We start from the raw sequence: 20,113 nt of genomic DNA on the forward strand, positions 1-20,113 counted from the left end.
TTAGAGCAGATTGAATTTACATTTTACTTAAAAAAAGGGGGAGGAGTACATACACAGGGAGGAGAATGGGACGGGAACAACAGTGATCTGAAATGGATTTCTACAGTTCTCCTCTACAATGGTGGATTTTGTCTGTTGGGCAGTATTTCTCCTGCTGGCATACAACTGCTTACAATATTAACGAGGCTGTAGACAAGGGAACTGCCAGAGTTTGGGCCTGAACAGAAGAGAGAGGAAGTTATCATATACAATGTAAGTTTACAATACACAGCATTTTCTTTAAATGATGTAACGCAGTCGCAGGAAGAAGTTAACAATACTAACACGAGAATAATCAAATTTTTTGTTTGTTATCCATGTACAGCAACTAACTGCTTTACAAAAAAGCAAAATAATACAATATATCATCACATGTATTTACAGTGTAGTAAATATACTTTTCTGTCAAATTTTACACAAATTATTTACAGGTGAATATACTGCATTAAAAAAAAAAAAAACTGTGTGGCTGACACTAAGAGTGAATTTTTTATAAGTCCATTGCATAACATTGAATAAGACATGCCTCATTATGCCTGGGTTAGGGGTGGGATGTAAAAACAAAACCAGAAAACAAACAGAAAAGCCAAAACAAAACTGAGAACCCTAAAACCCACTCAGCAGGGTGGGTTGCCGGCTTTCACTCCGTCTCCCCCAGGGCATCGTCCCCTGGACGTTCTCTCCGGTGTCCTCAGCCCTGGCCTAGGACCTGCATGGCGCCGGCCCCCGGTAACGACAGGTGCTGCGTGGATGCAGGAGAGAGCACTGGCCATGTCCCCTAAAGCTAGAGAACCAGGTCTCAAGGCTGGCAAAGAAGGGCACACCCCTGGGACAGTGGGGTTGATAAAGCAGGGAGATCATGACAAAAAAATGGTGAGTTAATGTTTTCCTTTTTAAAAAGTCAGGGGAAACATCTACAAACCCAAAACAAATTACTTTACAGAACTTACATCAGATTATGCAGAATAGGCAACCTGCTGTAAACTTCAGAATTTCTTGTGCAGGTTATAAGTATGAGGCCTAAAAAAGAGTTTCATTTCTCCAGGGAAAACCTATTGGTGAGATTTACCTCATGTTCATTTTAGTTTCTTGGAAAGCTAGATTTTCCTCAAAAGTCAGAAGTTTTTTAAACAAGGTGAACCTTAAACCTTAATAAGTTTTCAAATTTCCAGGATGTACTGGTCAAAAGTATTTCTGCAATTCAAAGAAGGTTCAGTTCTGATTTATGCAATGCAGATCATTTCATGAGGTACTTCAAGTGAATTCACTCCCTTCATTACACTAGAGGGAAGTTAACGAATAAATTTAAGAAATAACATACCCTGGAAAACTTGTTTATGGAAAGATCAATATTTTTTAGTGGTAAAGCTTTGGAAGTTTCTTTGTTTTGATGGGAGAAGCAAAATAGCATAACACTACCCATGGTCACTGCACCAAACCAACCAACAAAGAGGGAAAAACACAGAACCAAAAGTATTAAAAGCTCACATTCCAGGAGCCAGGGTGCCCACCCCAGAAGCTCTGGGTTGTGGGAAGACATGGACCTTACCGGCAGCTCGGCATTTCTTGGCACCAGGCTGTTAAAGATCTATTTCTAAACTCAGCTCTGGTCTTACTTCCTTATCATCTTAGTTGATCTGTTATTACAACATTCTATTCTAATGAAGCCTCTACAATAGTTAAAAGTAAAAGTTTAGTTAATTGCATGTATCTTCAATATTTTCCAACAATTCAGGGTCAAAGTAACTACTAGCACTAAATTTTTTTTTTTTCCATTTTGGCAAATGGTTCTTACTTTTCCCAGGACTGTAAACAAATTAAAAAAATTAAATTCTTGTTATTTCTGAATATCAAAAGCAATTTTATTTACATTAACATATTACATTGTTACTGTGTGGATAAATGTGAAATGTGTTATATTATTAAAATCAGAACACTTAAATGTACCATTATTTATTGATTTAGCTGTGGAATTTAATTTACTGAAATCCACTCATGAAACAGCACTTTTGGAAACTCCCCCTCCCCAAGGTTTCTTTTCCCCTCCCAAAGCCGTTACATCTTAACATATAAAGGGAGCCCAGGAATAGTGGGATAATATCTGTTTGTAATAAATATGGTTTAGTTCTAAATTGGAACATCCAGATACTAATATAGTCACTGAAGTCAAATTATTTTGCATACTGCAGGTACCATGAAGAAATTGGATCTGCATTACTATGGAAACCCCAATGCCATGATAACCCATACCATTCGGAATAGCAGCAGCTCTTAAGGTCCCCTATTGTCATAATAACGCAGGCTGGCCAGTCCTTTCACAGTGATTAAATGCAATTCTATCATATAGAACCGACATGTTTTGCTAAAGAGATTCCTGATTTTTTGGAGGGGAGAGGAAAGATTACAAGACATTTAAAATACATCTCATCAAAAAAATTTTTGATAATATACACCATACTCTATGTTTCTGGGAAAAATATTAAACAAAATAAAAGCATCATCTACTCTAATAGTCACGTACCATTCCATTTTGTATGGAGCTAATGCAACCATCTACGAAATTACCTTCTAGGAACAATTTTCGACACTTTGTTCACTGATTACCCTGCTTAGAATTATTTAGGAAAGAAGAGGAGGAGGGGAAAAATGTATAATTACTATACTTAGTATAGTTTTGGCTTACAAAAACAAAAAAATGACTTTTAGCATATTTAAAGATTAAAAGATAATCAACTGGAGAAAAATATAAACTAGTTTGGATGACTGAGTTTGGATAAGGCCTCAGAACTCATCTCTTTAATTCAGTAATGTTAAGATATATGTGGTTATGTTTATTTCCTGTAGTTATTGCTAATACTCAAGTGTTAGTATTTCTTAAGAACCCACTACAAAATACTAAATCCCTCCACCCTCCCCCCCACCCCAAAGTACCTTGCCTGTGGCTTTATGGTGTGAAGTCACTGAGGCTTGACCTCTATGGTTCTTCAGTTTTGTAAGGTAAAAAAAAGTCCACAGCTAAAAGTCAGATTAAACATACTGGGGTTATAATATTATTTCTCCCATAAACTTCTATCTCGAAAAGTGTGTAAATAAGACTAACACTTTACTTTGTATGTTGAAGAAGGGGAAAACATAGAAGGCAGAGCTCTGTGCAAATGGCTTTCATAGCTGGCCAGTAGTAGCAGTATTCAAGAATTCATCCTCTCACAATTGGGATGTTCTCAGGTCAAGTGTCCTGACTGCCCACTCTCTTTGCAGCTGTTCTGAACACTTGCTTAAACCAGACACACCGAAAGTAAAAAAAAAAGTTAAAGAAAAAAGCAGCATTAAATTTAGGCAACGCTTCCAAGAGTTGATCATCTGGCAACATGGTAGACTGGATGGGCTCATTAGAAACATGAAGTGCAGCATCACAGCACGGTGGTGAGGGGTCACTAGTGAAGAGCCCGTGTCAGTTAAGTCTGTTTGAAAAAGGAAAGAAAGAAAGCTTCACACGATCTTCTTAATGCTATTACGTTTGAAACTGCCAGCACTTCTCTGCTTCTGCACCTGGCTTGCGGATCCATGGCGAGTTCGTCCACTGTTACAGTGCCCAGTGGTGGGGGAGAGTTCAACATTCTCCTTGTCGATTCCTGGAGAGAAACGAAGCAGCCAGTTACCCTCTTCTCCTCTGGTGTTAAGCTCCAGGACTGAATCCCACAATTTGTAAATGAGATACAACCTGGTCTATTGTTTTTGCATTCATTTTAACAGTCAACTGCTAGAGTGTTCACAAAGATCTTGAGGTTTACACACCTCACACTTTGTTAAGCAAAATGTGCTATCATAGCAGAAAAATAGCATAAGGGGGGAAAAAAAAAAAACAAACAGAGAAGTTGCAAGGAAAAGCCAAAGGCAGGCAGGCTTGAGCTGAATCAAAGAAAGGCTAGCAGTCACCAGACTAGAATGCCTTCCTCCAAATCATACCAGAAGTTTCCAGCAGAGGGCCATGTAGCCTTACTAGCTGTTTATACACAGGATATATTCTGTAATTGCAAAAGCTACGGAAATACACCATTTCAAAGAAAGGGAGATGCTTTTTCTTCTCAAAATCATAGTGCCTACCCCAAAGGAACTCAAATATTTACTAAGAAAATAATATATCACAAAGGTCATACAGCAGAATTTTTGCTTTGATCTTTTCAACTCTGCCAAGTCATTTTCCGTTCTACACCTTAACAGTTGCCATTTACTTCTCTCACGGAGGAGATCAAACCTCCTCAAACAGGGCCCCACAATGTGTTTTATAAATGATCTGGTTAGTAACTCCATAACGTGACAAGAAGCGAAAAACAGGGTATATTTTTACCCATCAGATGAGTGAAGATTTCAGATTAGACAGGTCACAGGATAGTGGCTGCCTCTGGGGAAGGACTGACTGGAAGAGGGCGTGAGGATGGCTTCTTGGGGGTGCTGGTGATGTTGTTTCTTGATCTGGATGCTGGATTTTTAACTATGTTTACTTCTTAAAAGTTAATTAGGTTGCAATTTATCATGTGTGCTTTTCTGTTACACTTTAATAAAATTTACTAAAATAATCAGACTGATTATACCCACCTTTGGCATAACTACTGGTGGCAAAGCAAAAAGTATTTTAGTCATTTGTAGCAAAATTTAAGCCATTTGTAGCAAAATGTAACAAAATGTAGCAAATGATTGATATTTGGTAATATAGAAAAATGACCATAATTTGGGAGTAGGGGGGAAAGAAATCCAGGTACAGGAAGGAAAAAAAAAAAAAGGCTGGGAAAACATCTGCCAAAATATATTATTACTGGATGGTATGATTTCAGGTAATTTTTAATTTATTCTTTTTATTTTTTTGGCTGTGCCACGTGACTTTTGGGATTTTAGTTCCTCGAACCCATGTCCCTTGTAATGGAAGTGGGGAATTCCCTACTTTATTCTTATCTGTACCATCTTAATTTTAAAATAAAGAGTAAATTTGAGAATGGAAAAATTTCTATTTTTGGACAAAAAATAGTACTTCAAGTCAAAAAGTATTTATGTGACTGAAAATATACAAAGATCCATACATCTGTCTGTTGGCTCATGAACAGAAAATGGCTCTGTGATGACCTCCTTCTAGGAGTCACATATCCTTCGTTTGGAGTTAGCCTTGAATTCCACTTAAGGTATGAGGCATCTACAGGCACCTGGTCTGATTTAGAGGGTTGCTAGAGGGTTGCTGTCTTGAGGTTATCAAAGGAACATAGGCATATGGAAAAGTGCACTGGGCTGGTAGTGTGAGTGCAGCATTAGAAATGTCAGCAACACCTCTCTGGGAGCCAAGGGCAGTGAACCTGCAATGAATCTGTTCTGATCTAATCCTATGGGTAGAAAGATAAATGGAAGAAAATACACTGTGATGTTCAAAGAACTTTTCTCTGGGTGACAGAATTCTGGATGATTTTTATTCTCTTCTGCATATTTATTTGAATCTTCTCCAGAGCTATTTAGAAAAGAAATAACAAAACTGAAAGAAGACCGCTTATCACCTTTTGAACGCACCTTGCACTCTGTGATGTGTGTGCAGCTCTTTCAATTGCCTTACTGATCTCTACAAGATAAAGGGCAACCTGCATTTTTTTCTCATTTCTGTTTCTTTCCTGATGCATTCTCCCTGCTTTTATATGCATTTATATTTTGTCTATATTATCACAACTTATGTATATGTCATATTTTCTCTACTAGAATAAAAGCACCTAGAAGGGCAGAGATAATTTATTACTCATTTTTGTTTTTCTCTAAGATCTAGTTGATGTCTTTTTCAACAAACATTGGTTGAACAGAATGCTTCCGTTTTTAAATGTGGTGGCTGCAACTGGCGAGAGTCAAACAGCATCAACCTCTCTCATCGCCAGTGTGGCTGCACCACATTTTTACTGGAAAAGACAATACCGTTTTTAGCTTCTTCCGTCTGAAAGGATCATGAACTTGTCTGTGTATTTGACCTTCCCTTTCCTCAAATATGCATCTGGCCTACAAGTTCAAGTCCAACAGTTCCTTATCTAGGGTTATTTCCTTAATAGGAAGTAAGATTCAGGCAAAACTGGAACTTTACAGATAAGAGTTTGAAACAATCAAGAGATGGTCATCAGGAGGGACACAGTGTCAACCACCAGAGAGCTGGTGGCCCTCTGCCAGCAATCTTCCACCCTGGGGTCCTTTCTTGTGTGACCACCTTTGGTGAAGCCACATCCCTGGCTAGAATATGGCTCTTTCTAGGGCTGGGGATTGGGGGAGCAGTCATCACACTGCAAGGAGGCAAAGCTTCCATCTGAGGACAAGTGCCTGTTCAGTTTAATTCTTAAGAATTAAAGTTATACAAATTATAATCAGAGTAAGTCACTAGGGTGAAGGTTTCTTCAAAAGATATACTAAGAGTATTTCATTTCCTATTTTGTTAAACAAATAATCTTCAGACCTCTAAATAAAATTGTAAATGTTAAGGGTAAGAACAAGCAATAAAGTTTTACACCTACTGTGATTTCAACTACATAAATAAGAGAAATGAGGAGAGGCACCGAAACGTTAATAAACAGTGATTATCTTAGAGTGGTGGGATTATAGCTGACTCTTTTTTATTCTATTTGGCTGAATTTCTAATTTTTTCCCCCATACACAGGTATATTCCTTTTAATTAAAAATTTTAAAGTATCATTGACTTAGGACTGTCACTTATAACCCAAAGTTTCAATGCTATGTGAGAGGTGGATGTCCCGTTTTTACTTTCAAATTCAATTTTCATCTCAATTCATTTTGTGTTTTTGCGTGCGTGTTTTCTTCCTACTGAGTGACCCAACCCTACAAGTCACACACAGGTAAATGTGGCATGGTGGTGATTCCTAAGTTCGATTTCACAGCAAAAATGTTTTATTTTAAGGATCAAATGAGAAGCTGACTTAAAAATCTTGGAGGCTTTTGTAAAATCAATTTTAAAAAGCATTATATTTATATCAAAAATAGCATCTTGAAAACAGCCACGTTAGTATGAAACAGAATGATCCTAGTATCCTGGTTTCTGAGCTTAATTCTCACTTTTGAGAATTTTGGCAGCATTCTTCTTTTCAACCCTCTTAAATTAAAACTAGAAACCTTTCTAGAAGCTAGTGAAGGATTTGGTCTTGATATTCTATAGGAAAAACTCTCAGATATCAGCCCAATTGCCTAAACAGAGACAGATCCACCCTGCTTTGGTAGACATGACATTTTATATTAGTGAGGAGACCCTGGTCCTACACTCCCACTTATCAAAGCCTCTTGGAAGCTTTGTATCCTGGTCTCTTATGCCCCTAAGCACTGGCCTTCCCTTCCGACTCTCAGTGGGCACAAAAGCAGAAATCCATGAAGTGACAGAAACTTGGAGGTCACCACTCAGGTGAAATAAAAGGTTAAAAACCTCTGTAGTCTTGACTTACTAATTTAAATTCCCTTAGATATGCTGTTCTTAAACATGCAGCCAGTTACACACATGCAGGGCAGAAGAAGCTGAAAATTTTTCACAGCAGTGTATTAATAAGCACTGTGCTTCAGTGAACTGCAGTGGTTTCAGGTAAAGATGAAATCCTAAGTAAAAGGTGTTATTGGCCAAAATTCACTGAATTGAGAAAGTGGGAAAACAATCATTACACTAAGATTAAATAAGGTAAATCCATTATATATCTACCTCCTCTGCTCAAACATGAGTTCCTTGAAGGCAGGTATCAGGGTTTACTTTGACAACTAGGATATAGTTCCATCCCGACAAATAATAAAATACTTAAAGTCACCTATTTTTTAAACACCAAAATGATCTCTCATTCTGGAATCTAATATTTTCATGAAAAAATAAAAGGATCAAATCCTTTTTAGTTCTTGAGAAACTGAGGAGAAAATGAAAAACGTAATAATAATCCAAATACCCTGCCACCTGCACAGGGCTCTAGTAAGGCCCCTGAATCTGCACTGCTTAGTTATCACATGGATCTTATGGCAAACCTGTCAGAAAATTCTTATTGCATCTACAAGAAGGCAAAGGTGTCAGAGGGCTCATTTGTTGCATATATAATGAGGCACATCAGAAGACCCAGGGTCCAGTCTGTCTCGATGAGAACTCTTATTTTGTTTTAGTTCTTAATCTCGCAATTAAAATTAACAGTAGATATGCCTATTTCAAAGGATTGTTAGAACAATCAGATAAGCTAGGTGAAGATTTTGTGCACATAATTACTTCACAAATTAAGATGCTCCTAATAACTGGAAAAAAAAACAGTGAAGTACTGAAAGCAGTTTTACAACAAATGCATAGGACTTGAATTTTATACTGGAATTTTTAAAGTTACTGAAGCTAATGTAAAGAAGCAAGAAATGCCATTAAGCCTTCCTAGAAGAAAAGATAACTCCAGCTTCTTCATGTGTGCATGCTGTGCTCATTGGCTTCAGTGCTGCCTGACTCTTTGAGCCCCTAGAGGCTGTAGTCCCCCAGGCGCCCCTTCCATGGGATTCTCCAGGCAAGAACACCCAAGTGGGCTGCCATGCCCTCCTCCAGGGGATCTTCCCAAGCCGGGGATCGGACCCACATCTCTTGAGTCTCCTGCACTGGCAGGTGGGTTCTTTACCACTAGCGCTACTAGGAAGTACACTGATGGAGATGTGTTAATTATATATTTAGAATTATTAATCTTTTGAGCTAGATATACAAAAGATTAGGAACTTTAAAAATATTTGTAATGGATTTTCTCAATTGCTGACACCTTTTTCTATACAGGTCTCATCTTTCTATGTATTAATTACTGAAGAGTAAAAGAAAGAACAGGCATCCTTTATAAATGAGACATAACTGCATCACAGTTTTTTCTTCTTAGTCCTTTGAGCTAACTGAGGACCACATTCCTTTCTTTTTTTAGCACAGATGATTAAAAAAGACAGCCAGCTTTAACTTCTAAGCAAACGCTGGGGTTAGCTTCATTATTTATATATGAAATAAATACTTTCTAAGCTAAAAATTCTTCCCCACACCGCATACCCTCCTTGCTCTAGTAACTCTCCCTGGAGTTTCCTGTTAACCTGCCTGTGTTAGTTTAGGGCCGGGACAGCATCTTCAGTGTTCGGGGAACCTGCACAGCTCTTCCACCAAGACGAGTCCTGGCCCTGCGGTGCCAGAGGCATTCAGACCTTACAGGAATGGCCTTACAAGTCCTTTATGTGCCTGAGCCAGACTCTGCTTACAGGGATTGGTGAATGAAGTCTCATGCCATGTGCCCGGGATGAGCGCAGGGTAAGCAGTAATTCGTGCAAAGATGACAAAAGTAGAGAGTACCTTGATGAGGGAACAGCTGCATGAAAACTGCTGATTTAGAGCAAGGCAGAGAAGCTTCACAGACACAGAATGGAAGAGAAAACAAAAGTGAGTGATGTTCATAAGATTTTTAAAGGGTGAAATATGATTAGATACTGGATAATTATTAACTTTCTTGGTTTTTCAGGAGGATTCTAGTTTTAATTATTGAACTGACTGCTTATTTCCTAAATATTACCAACTCTTAAATATTAATAAATGGTAGAACTTACAATTTTACAGACAGATGTGTTTTTACCACCCTTATTAGAAGTAAGGATTTTAGTGTAAATCAAGAATTACATTAAAAAATGAAGTGGAAAATTTGCAGAAATTACACCAACCAGTTGTTCAGTTTAAAATGATTTTTCTCCCTTAAATAGAAGGTGATAACAAAGAAAAAGAAGAAAAATAAATCAAGAATATGCTAAATAAAGGTCTGCACTACCATAAGTAGTTTCATAAAACATTAAAAAAATGGCTTTGGAGACTTTAAGTAGTCTCAAAATAGAGGTATCTTATGTTTCTTCTGAGAGGGGGACACATTAAACCTGGTAAACACAGCAGAAGTATGACTAAGTCTACTCTTTGCAGAAATGGTTTTGATGAACTGACCCTTTCTGCACACAGCTGTCAGCACTACTGGGGGGTTGGAGTCCTTAGAATTCCTAGCTGATCCACTCAGCTTTCTGGGAAGGAGGTCTACCTTACAGAAGCAAAAGGACTGAATAACTAACTGACAGTCTTGGACACAGACCCAAAACGAAATGAAAGAAGTGAATTTAAAATAAAGTTCCATTAACTAGGTCTTTGCTCTAAAAATATTCTTGCTCTAATACTAACAGTAAAATAAGCTGATCAAAGAAAAAAATTAAGATTTTTTTTCAAGTGAAAAAATATTTAAAATAGATCATAGGCTTATTTTTGCTAAAAAATATACATCTCATATATTTTTGAGGTAAAAAATATATTATTAAACTTTAGCCATAATTATCACCTGATTTTTCCAAACAGATGTCCTTCTGAATGATGAGAATACTTTACAGTTGCAAGGTACAATGTAAGTACAAAAGGTCACAAAAGAGGTCAAAACAGTATACTGTGTATACCCTGCCACTCTCACTGTTCTGAAATCTATTCGAGGGCAGGTCTCATGTCTTATTAGTGTCCCCACTTCCCTTGGTTTAACAGAGTCCCTTGCATTTAGTAAACAATGAACATCTCTGATAATTCAAGACAAAATCTGGATTTGGGGTTATTTTCTACAGAGTATTGTAGTATTAATCTTGTACTTAAAAATCAAAGAACTTGTGTACACAAAGGATTTGTTAAACATGCCTCGGAAGGAAATAACAACTTCAGCTGAAATTGAATACTGAGATCCATAGGCAAAAACTGCCAAGTCTCTGGGGACCAGGGTCTCTGTCATCTTTAAATGTTCTGGAGTACCTACTGAATACCTACAATATAGGAGTTTGAGTGTTTACTGAATTAAATTACAGTGTGAAAAATATTAGGAGGTCTCAGTAGAGTATAAATTAAATTTTAATATACTGTAGATGAATCTATTTAATCTCTTTTTAATGAATACTGTCATCCAGCAACTACTGCTTGTGTGCTCAGCTGTGTCCAACTCTGCGGGCCCGTGGACCGTAGCCCACCAAATCCATATAATGCCATCTGGATATTTATTTCTAGTATACTTGCTCTTTAACATCTGAAGAGGATACAGGAAGACTGTATTTGAAATGCATACTGGAAATGGTTATAAAGCACTCATAACATGGTTTTAAAAAGGCATCTTTGCTCACCCTGTTAGAGAGCACTTATGGCCTTCTTAAGCAAGAGAAAGTCCCATATACAGCATTTTTAGTAGATAACATTTTAATTTTCTAGCTCTAATCCTGGTTCTTCAATTCATGTCCAGCTCAGCTACACTGGACCAAAGAATGGTTCACAATATCAAATTTGAAATATCCTTATTTATCAAAGAGTAAATGTTACAGATTCTCTTCAAGGTTCTGATAATGGCATGTGGGAAAATCTGAAAAGACAAAGTTCTATGTTCATTTGGGTAAAAGGGCCACAGTTAACATAATTTCATATGCAATGAACTCTGAGTATACTCCACTGGCTCCACAGATAACAAATTCAATTTCTGCGAGGAGTGGAGTCAGAAGACAGTCATTTATGTATCTTCATATATAAAAATATAAAACTTATATAAAATAATCCTCCTTGTGTTAAGGGGATAGACAAATGGCTTATGATCATCTGTCAAGAAGAATGCATTTTCAGGGACGCTGGCCTTATGTAAATGACTGCCACTTCCTCAGAAGCTGGTGACTTACTGAATTATCATCATAATTTTTACTTAAATAAGGTTTAATGCTTAATGGGGAGGGCTAGGGAGTTCACGAACTTCTTATGTAGCTAATTTGATGGCAGAGAATACTGGGGACCAAAAGAAGATACAGCTTAGTGGTCAATCCTGCTAAGTACCAAAGATCCAGAAAGCAAAGTCTTAAACTGACGGAAAGTTTGAAGCAAAGTTTGAGCTGTGTGCAGATCAGCATCTTTTGCTTTTTGACATAAAGCAACAGAGCTTACACCTGCTTAAAATTCAGTAGACTAGTGTGGGTTGATTTTGGGTAATTAATGGCAAGCAACACTCATGGTCCATTTCAGGGAGAGACACAGGGATTCTTTAAATACTGCTTAGCACATGGCTAATGAAAGTGGAGACAGGGAAATATTCTGGTTTCTATTCAACTAAATACCAAAGTTGAAATGCTGGAGTGAGCTGTGAATCTGGATTAGATTCATCACTTCTTTTAGCCCTTTGATATCAGCAAACTCGGTTCCACAAAGAATTGAGGAGACAGGGATATAAGATTACAAGGACCTAAAGATATAAAACAGCATGCCTAGTTAGAAAGTGTAAACTCTTATAAGAGGTATTACCTAAGTACAAATGACAAAAACACAATAATTTAGGCAGATAGATAAATCAGGATCCTTTCATGGAGATAAATCCACAATTTAGAGATACAAATGGGTTTCATCAAAGAGTAAAGTGACTAATGAAAAGATAAGCTCTTTCTCTAATAAAATGTAGTAAAATAATCTGGGCAAACCAAAGGACATACAATTTAGAGAGAAAATGCTGAACACCATTATTCTAAAGAAATAATTCTACCACTTTTAAACTTCAGTTTCATTTCAGAATAGTCAGAGGTTTTCAGGGTGTTAGAATCTATTCAAGCAGCCATCTTTGGAGAGCTACTGGAGGTGACACTGTAGGTTTAAAACTGTAACCAAAACCACATATGCTATTCTTTGACTTTTCTAGACAATTCTAAGTAAGAGGTTGCAGAGTAGGACTATTTTTCTAAGCAAATGATATGGTTAATGTTCAATCAACACAGGACATGAACAGTTCATCAACTACCAGAATACGTGCTGGTACCTGTATTTTAATCTGATTATTTTATTGTCTCTATCAGTGGGTAAAAATAGGCAGAAATATCCCTGGTAGTCTGGATTAAAAAAAACCAAAAGTCAATATAAAAACAACTAATCATTTTGCCAGCTTTAACATCTCTTTAGTAGCCCAAGAAGCAAAAGGTTGGTCAAAATGAACCAAACTTGAAAAACAAGAGGATCAATATAGGCAGAGTCTACGGATTTTCTAGTGGTGATCAACTTCAGTGGTTGACTAACCCAGACGATAGAGAGCTCTACAGAAGAAAAGGAGTGGCAGACTTAGGTAAGGCAGATGGAAATAATGAGACAGACGTAAAAATATGAAAGAAAAGGGAAAAGCAAGGAAAGGGAAGGAAGAAAGATGGCAGATATGGAAGGCAACGAATGCGGTAGAAAGAACATTGGCCTTGGTTCTAGATAAGACTGTGATAAAGCAATTCACTTGGCTCTTCTAAGCCCAGTCTCCCCTTCATACATGACACTGTGAGCTCAGAACTAAATTACCTCTGTAGTACCCTCTAGCTCCAAAGAGCTAAGATTTTATACTGGAGGGCTGGGTGGGAGGGGGTGGTGACGAGGGAAAGAGTGCAGTCACTGCAGTATCTAGAAGACAGTAAAGTTTTGCCCTGGCTTTAACAGTTGAAATGCTGATAATGGGGCAAGATCCTGTGCACACTCTAGTGAGTAAGAATCACCTGAGTGTTTGTTAAAATGCTCGCTGGGCCCCCACTCTCGGAGTTTCTCGTGCAGGAGGTCTGGAGTGGGATTCCAGCAACCATGTTTCAACAAGCTCCTAAATGACACTGAGGCTGTGATCTTGGGACCACACTTGAAGAAACACTGTCCTAGGGAGTAGGTGACAGAGGTCAAATTAACACAGTTATAGAGGGGAAAAGTTGGCAAGATTTCTCTTACATTTTTTGGGGGAGGGGAAACCTGACTAGCTGCAGTAAGGTGACTGAAAATAAGTGCTAGATCATATAATTTGTTTCCTCTGCTGACCAAGGTTTTGTTGTTGACCAAGGCTTAACAGATCATAGATGAATACAGCTGTTTAATATAATGATTTATAATATGTATGAACCGGGCACTAGATTTGCCAAGTTCTTTAGAACCTTCAAAACTATGTATGTCTAAATATTCAGGCAAAACCAGGATTATAAACTGGAAATTCTAGTTATGGATCTTGAACAATACAAAGTAGTTATAATATATTCCTTGGCTTTTTAAAAGAAAATCCACTTAATACTTAACTACATCTAATAACTTTTCCTTATAGCATGAAGTGTTTCATAAGTAAACTTTTCAGATGATGGAAATTTAAACACAAAACCTTTTAAATTTTAACCACTTTAGAAAGATATCTTTCTGAGTATAAACAAGACCACAATGGAAGACTCCCTTCATTATTACTGTCACTATAATACACACAATGGTGTCAGTTGAGTAACCCCTCCAGGGTTGACCAGAGTCATAAGGAATCATCTGCTTTGACAATGAATGAGCCCAAGGTTCTGTACAGTTGCTGTTTCTGCCATCTTGCTTATCTTAGCCCCACTCGAGCTATTAGCTATTTCTCAATGTATCCACCTGTTAGTTGCATGCTGAATTGGTATACTTTCCACACTTGGACCTAAGAGTGACTTCAGAGTAAGGAATATGCTTATGGGCTTTAAGATGTTATGTTTTTGGTGTGGCTTTTTTGTCTGGGTGCTTGTTTACTCCTAGATTTTCAGGTTGTTGCTGGCAGTAGGGAATAGGGACGCTACTATACTTTGCAGATTTTTTGGATTGAGTAGGCTGTGTCAGAGACACAGACACACTGGGCAAGATTAGTATATCTAGTAAGGGAATTATAATTCTGTTCACTTACAGGGATTACCTGTCCCTGAGGCTACTTTTCCTGCCTCAACTCCTAAAAATGTTTCAACCTTGGAATACTTTATGTAAACACTCTATAAACATGTCAGTATTTTTGTTGAACTCTTTGAAAGTAGAAAGTTTTACAGAAACCAAAATTCAAATCAGCTACAAGGTAAAGAAGAAATGTAAGATGAATTTCATAATAAAAAGGAGCAAAATCTGCTGTAAACTGATAACAAGGGAATTCCTAATGTTGTATAGTAATATTATTGCTCAAATTTATATAAAGAGTACATTTACTGACCTGGGGAATGCTGGGAAGTTGCAAGTGAGGTCATGGAATTAGAAAGGTTAAGGTTAGCAGTAATACTAAGCTGGCTCTGCACTGCAGGAGGATAAGGAGATGTGGGTGTCAGGAGGGACTCCTCACTGGTTTCTTCATCAATTCCAGGCAAATACGTGTCAATCAAGGCATCAAGAAACTTAACAATTAGCTCAGCATAGTCTGGGATTTGTGTTTGCTGTAATGGAAAATATGAAATTATTTTAGCTCCATTCTTTTTTATTTTTTCTAAATCCCCTTTGAAGCCAAAAAAGAGTAATTCAATTTTTATTTTGGGGTTAATTTGTTGTTTTTCTTCTTTTATACTACAGATCATTTAAAAAGGTGGGGGAGGGGATAAAATAATATTTATAGACTACCATGGGACTTACAACTGGGAATTTTATTCAGCTTACACTTACGGCTTCCAGATGAACCTGCAATTACTGGAGGCCACGCGTAGACAAAGACTGAATTAATCCTGAGACAACTCAATTATCAGGAATGATGTCTAGACTATTTTTCAAAACAGGGAGAATGAGCAGAGCATCATTCCAGCTGCCATTTAGAGATTCAACTAACTAAACACTCTGAAGAGAATGGAGGGTTACTGGCAATCAAACCACAAAAGTTTCTGCATGACACACTTATTTCTGTGACTTCAGGCCCATTTTGTAAATGATAGCCTTTGCATATCAAGAGATATTCAGTATTAATTAAATAAAACTAAACACTCAATTTTTAAAACAAAGTTTACACTATTTACATTGATTTGGCATCCCTATCTCTAGAACACTGCACTAGGGGAAGAAATAGAAGTCCTGCCTTCAAGGAACCTCAATCAATTTGGAGAGAGAGCATATACAGAGAGAATCATTAAAAACATATTTATGTCACACGATATCAAGGAAAGCCAATCAAAGAACAAACTGAATGGACCACATGAGGATAATTTCAGGGAAGAGTGAATCTAATGCAACAGCTTGGGAGGAAAAAAATGTTTTCACAAGGTAAGATTTTTTTCATTATGTAATTTTAAAAACAGGCTTAATCGACATATAACACTGTATTAATTTCAGGTCATGAGGTAGATTTCAGCCATATGTAATGCTCTTTCCTAATCATAAGATACCCTAGTGTGTGCCTAAAGGTCATCAATTACATCAGGGACTGAGGGTAGAAAAGTTTACAGAGGTTTATTATACCTTTCTGAAAAGTCAAGCAAAAATTTAGTTCATTTTTTTTTTTTGTAAAAGCTAGTATATAAACATATTAAAGGTATTGCCTCTTGGAAAGAATCTTGAGGTAGAAAACTTTTAATAAAAATAACGTATGTATTTGTGTGAATCATTCTGCTTTTCAGCACATTGTGTGTTCTTAAAACAGGCATACTTATATAAATAAAATTTTCATTTTGTCAGCAGAGAAAAATAAATTTTCTTACCTTTGAAAAGGGTCCTGCAAACCTCCATAAGCCATTAAAACCAAAACCTGCAACAAATCAAATGTTACTCTTACAACAAGCATGACACTTTTAATAGAAATTAATTTATATAGCTGACGATATGTAAAACCTACATGTACAGTAAAATCATTTTTTTTTTAGGATGAGTATCAAAGTAGACTAAAATTCACCAAAAGTACACTCAGTATAAAAACATACTTTAGTTAAAAAAGTTGTCAACCAGTTATCATACTGAACACAACATTAAGAGTAAGAAAATGCACATTAGAGAGGTATGAACAAGCCTATTCCTCATCAGACATTCTTCAGCTAGTGTATTCTTTAGCAGCACGCCTGTGTCAAGTTCATCAACAATCCTCCTCCCGATACATTTATTTACTTTGCAGGTAAGATGTTTGGTATTGTGGTGGGGATTCTTCATGGTACACCACACTTTGCACAATTCCATGGATCGGATTTAACAAATTTGGATCTTGGCACAATGACAACAGGGTGTTGATCTTAGAGTCCAACAAATTGTGCCTAAAAAAAAGTCAACAGAGGAACATTTTAAAGGAAAATTAAATGAAAATATATACTGGAAAACATATATTCTTTCCTAGAACAATGTGATAAAAATGAAGGGTAATGAGTGCTTTTTTTAATTCCTGGTGCTTTTCCAAATTTTATAATGTAATATGAAGGTATTTGCTTTTCTGTTTTGTTTTGTTCTGTGTTTATAGTCATCAGGAAAAATACAGTAAAAGCAACCAACTAGTAATGTCACATAACCATGCTTAACTACACATGCTGACTGTTTGCTCAAGACACGGCTGGCTACTATCAGCCACTCAGCATGCTTTAGGACCATCTCTTCCTGCTGATTACTGATATGTACCCAGGAGTTAAAACTAAATTTAGTATTAGTCAGTGTTAATAAATGCTGAATCAGATCAAATAAGGAGAACAAAATTAGCTTGGAGGGGGTGGAATATATGATCCAATTCAAACTTACAAGGAAATCGACTATTTCTAACTCACCTAACTCCATTAATAAAAATAACCAAGGGCCAAGTACATAAAACTCTGAAATTTATAAATAAGATTAAACAAAAAGAAAGGCTTCCCAGGTAGCTCAGTGGTAAAGAATCTGCCTGCTTGTCAATGCAGGGGATTCAAGAGACACAGTTTGATCCCTGGGTTGGGAAGATCCCCTAGAGAGGGAAATGGCAATCCATTCCACTTGCCTAGAAAATTCCACGGACAGAGGAGCCTGGAGGGTTACAGTCTATGGGGTAGCAAAAGAGTCAGACATGACTGAACACATACATGCATACACGCAGGGAACTAGATCCCACATTCTGCAACTAAAAGATTCTGTGCAATGGCACCCCACTCTAGTACTCTTGCCTGGAAAATCCCATGGATGGAGGAGCCTGGTAGGCTGCAGTCCATGGGGTCGCTAAGAGTCGGACACAACTGAGCGACTTCACTTTCACGCGTTGGAGAAGTAAATGGCAACCCACTCCAGTGTTCTTGCCTGGAGAATCCCAGGGACGGGGGAGCCTGGTAGGCTACCGTCTATGGGATCACACAGAGTCGGACACGACTGAAGTGACTTAGCATAGCATAGCATGCTGCAACTAAGACCAGACACAGCCAAATAAATAAATAAAAATAAATAAAATAAAAAACAAAAACAAGGAAATAATGACACTACACAAAAGGCCTACATTAGGAATGGTGGTGGTGGTTTAGTTGCTAAGTCATGTCCGACTCCTGTGACCTCACGGACTGTAGCCCGCCAGGCTCCTCTGTCCGTGGGATTCTCCAGGTAAGAACACTGGAGTGGGTTGCCATTTCCTTCTCCAGGGGATCCCAAATTTCTTTGGGTTATTTAGATCTGAGCACTTGGAGGCTAATATGATTTCATCCCTTAAGAGAGAATAAAATTCATCTCCCAAATAAGAGGTCAACTTTGCTTTCACTCAACTATGGATTAAAAATAAAAGCTCTACTGAGAAAGGAACCATAACAGGTATGCTAATTTAAATACATTAATAGCAATCTAACAGTTTCCTCCTAAGTGAGGAAATAAATGATGCTCATCACAATGAACACAACGGAAACAACAAGATAAACAAAATGTTTGTCCTGACTGACAGGCCGAAACAAATCTTAGGTCTCATTAAACCCCCTGTCTCTAAGCTAAAATCACTATCCACTACCTCATGTTTCCCTCTCCACAATCAGTGAACACTACTGGGTGATACTTTCCCTAAACTTTTATAAAACATTTGACTTCAAGACAGATACAAAAGTTAAATGCAGGTGGAGATACTTACACAACAGGAAAAACTTTGGGGAAAACAACACTGGCTTCTGCTAAGTATTCATAAAGAATTCGTTGATCAAACTCATCTGTGGTGTATTTCACCAGTGTAGCCTGCAAACAAGTAAACAAAACACATTTTATTTTGTGGCTGAATTGTTATCTGTTTTGGTGAGAAGCTGAATATAGACTTCCTTTCATGTTTTTAACACTTGAGGGCCTTCTAAGAGTAGACCAGGAAAAAAAAAAACATAAAAAGCAAAAGGATTACCAGAACAGTAAGAAGAAGTGCTTGGATCTTCGGATCAGTAAGTACTTCTTCATCTAAAAGAACATTTGATTCAGACACTGAAACTTTGCGTAAATGTGGGTGCTGCTGTGATGAGGAAATCCTTTGGGTTTCTGCGGTAAGATATGGATTAATACAATCAGCTGTATTAATTGAATACAACACACTAGATACTACTTCACCTACTATATTTTAATGTCATTTCTATAATTCAATAGCTTTTTAATAGACACTTAAAATATCAACATAAACATCATACAAAATTACTATTCATCTATATATGAAAGTTCTGGCTAGCTGTTTACGATGCTGTTTACAATCCTATGTAGGATTACTTTCCACACATATTTCAGGTATTTGTCATTTTAAGGACTGTACAGCTTATCTTCTGAAAAAGAGCAAATGTTTCTATATTTCATCCTAAGGACACTAAGAAATGGCTGGAAAGCAAATATGGCTTTTAATGTACTCTCCCTCCTTACTTTCAATGATCTAGATTAATTATTAACTTTGTTTCTCACCCATTTCATAATCAGTTTCTGCTACTCTCCTCATTTTGGGGGGTGTTGTGATCCCTGATTCCATTTCTTGCCTTTTAGGAGCCTTTGTGTCTGATATCAAGTGATCAAAACTTTTCCTTGTTCCTATAAACAAAAGTTACAGAATATGGAAGTTTATTAACCACAGTGTCTGTGAATAGGAATATACTAAAAAGAAAATGTTTGGGCATAAAGTGTTTGCATTTTCACTTAGGACCCAAAGAAAGCTCAAACATCCCTGGGGCAGAGTTCCTCTCTTCTCCATATTTCTTCATCTTCTGAAGGAATTTTGGCTAAATAGCTGTGCTCTTTCAGGACTGGATGTGCCTCATTGGTCCAAATCAAATTGAGATTACATGTACTACACTGGAGGTAAACTAAACTCCACCAGCAAGCATAGTATTTAATAATAAGTACAGAGATGGGCACTACTTAGTAGCA

General features: G+C 37.2%; 1 protein-coding gene across 9 annotated transcripts in view; it reads right to left on the reverse strand.

Moving 5' to 3' along the window:
* Positions 1 to 20,113, reverse strand: part of NF1 (neurofibromin 1) — a 257,570-nt gene continuing 237,457 nt past the window's right edge. For 6 of the 9 annotated variants that reach the window (XM_027516765.1, XM_027516764.1, XM_027516766.1 and 3 more), the window contains 7 exons: positions 19,655 to 19,777; positions 19,116 to 19,246; positions 18,858 to 18,958; positions 16,913 to 17,055; positions 16,513 to 16,559; positions 15,051 to 15,267; positions 1,992 to 3,671 (listed from right to left, as the gene is read on the reverse strand). In XM_027516765.1, the coding sequence (XP_027372566.1) occupies positions 3,529 to 3,671; positions 15,051 to 15,267; positions 16,513 to 16,559; positions 16,913 to 17,055; positions 18,858 to 18,958; positions 19,116 to 19,246; positions 19,655 to 19,777 (905 nt within the window). In that variant the 3' untranslated portion in view covers positions 1,992 to 3,528. Of the gene's footprint in view, positions 3,672 to 15,050; positions 15,268 to 16,512; positions 16,560 to 16,912; positions 17,056 to 18,857; positions 18,959 to 19,115; positions 19,247 to 19,654; positions 19,778 to 20,113 lie in introns of all 9 variants that reach the window. The other 3 variants (XM_027516763.1, XM_027516769.1, XM_027516770.1) reach the window with 3 other exon arrangements.

This window comes from Bos indicus x Bos taurus, chromosome 19 (assembly GCF_003369695.1).
Source record: "Bos indicus x Bos taurus breed Angus x Brahman F1 hybrid chromosome 19, Bos_hybrid_MaternalHap_v2.0, whole genome shotgun sequence".
NCBI lineage: Eukaryota > Metazoa > Chordata > Mammalia > Artiodactyla > Bovidae > Bos > Bos indicus x Bos taurus.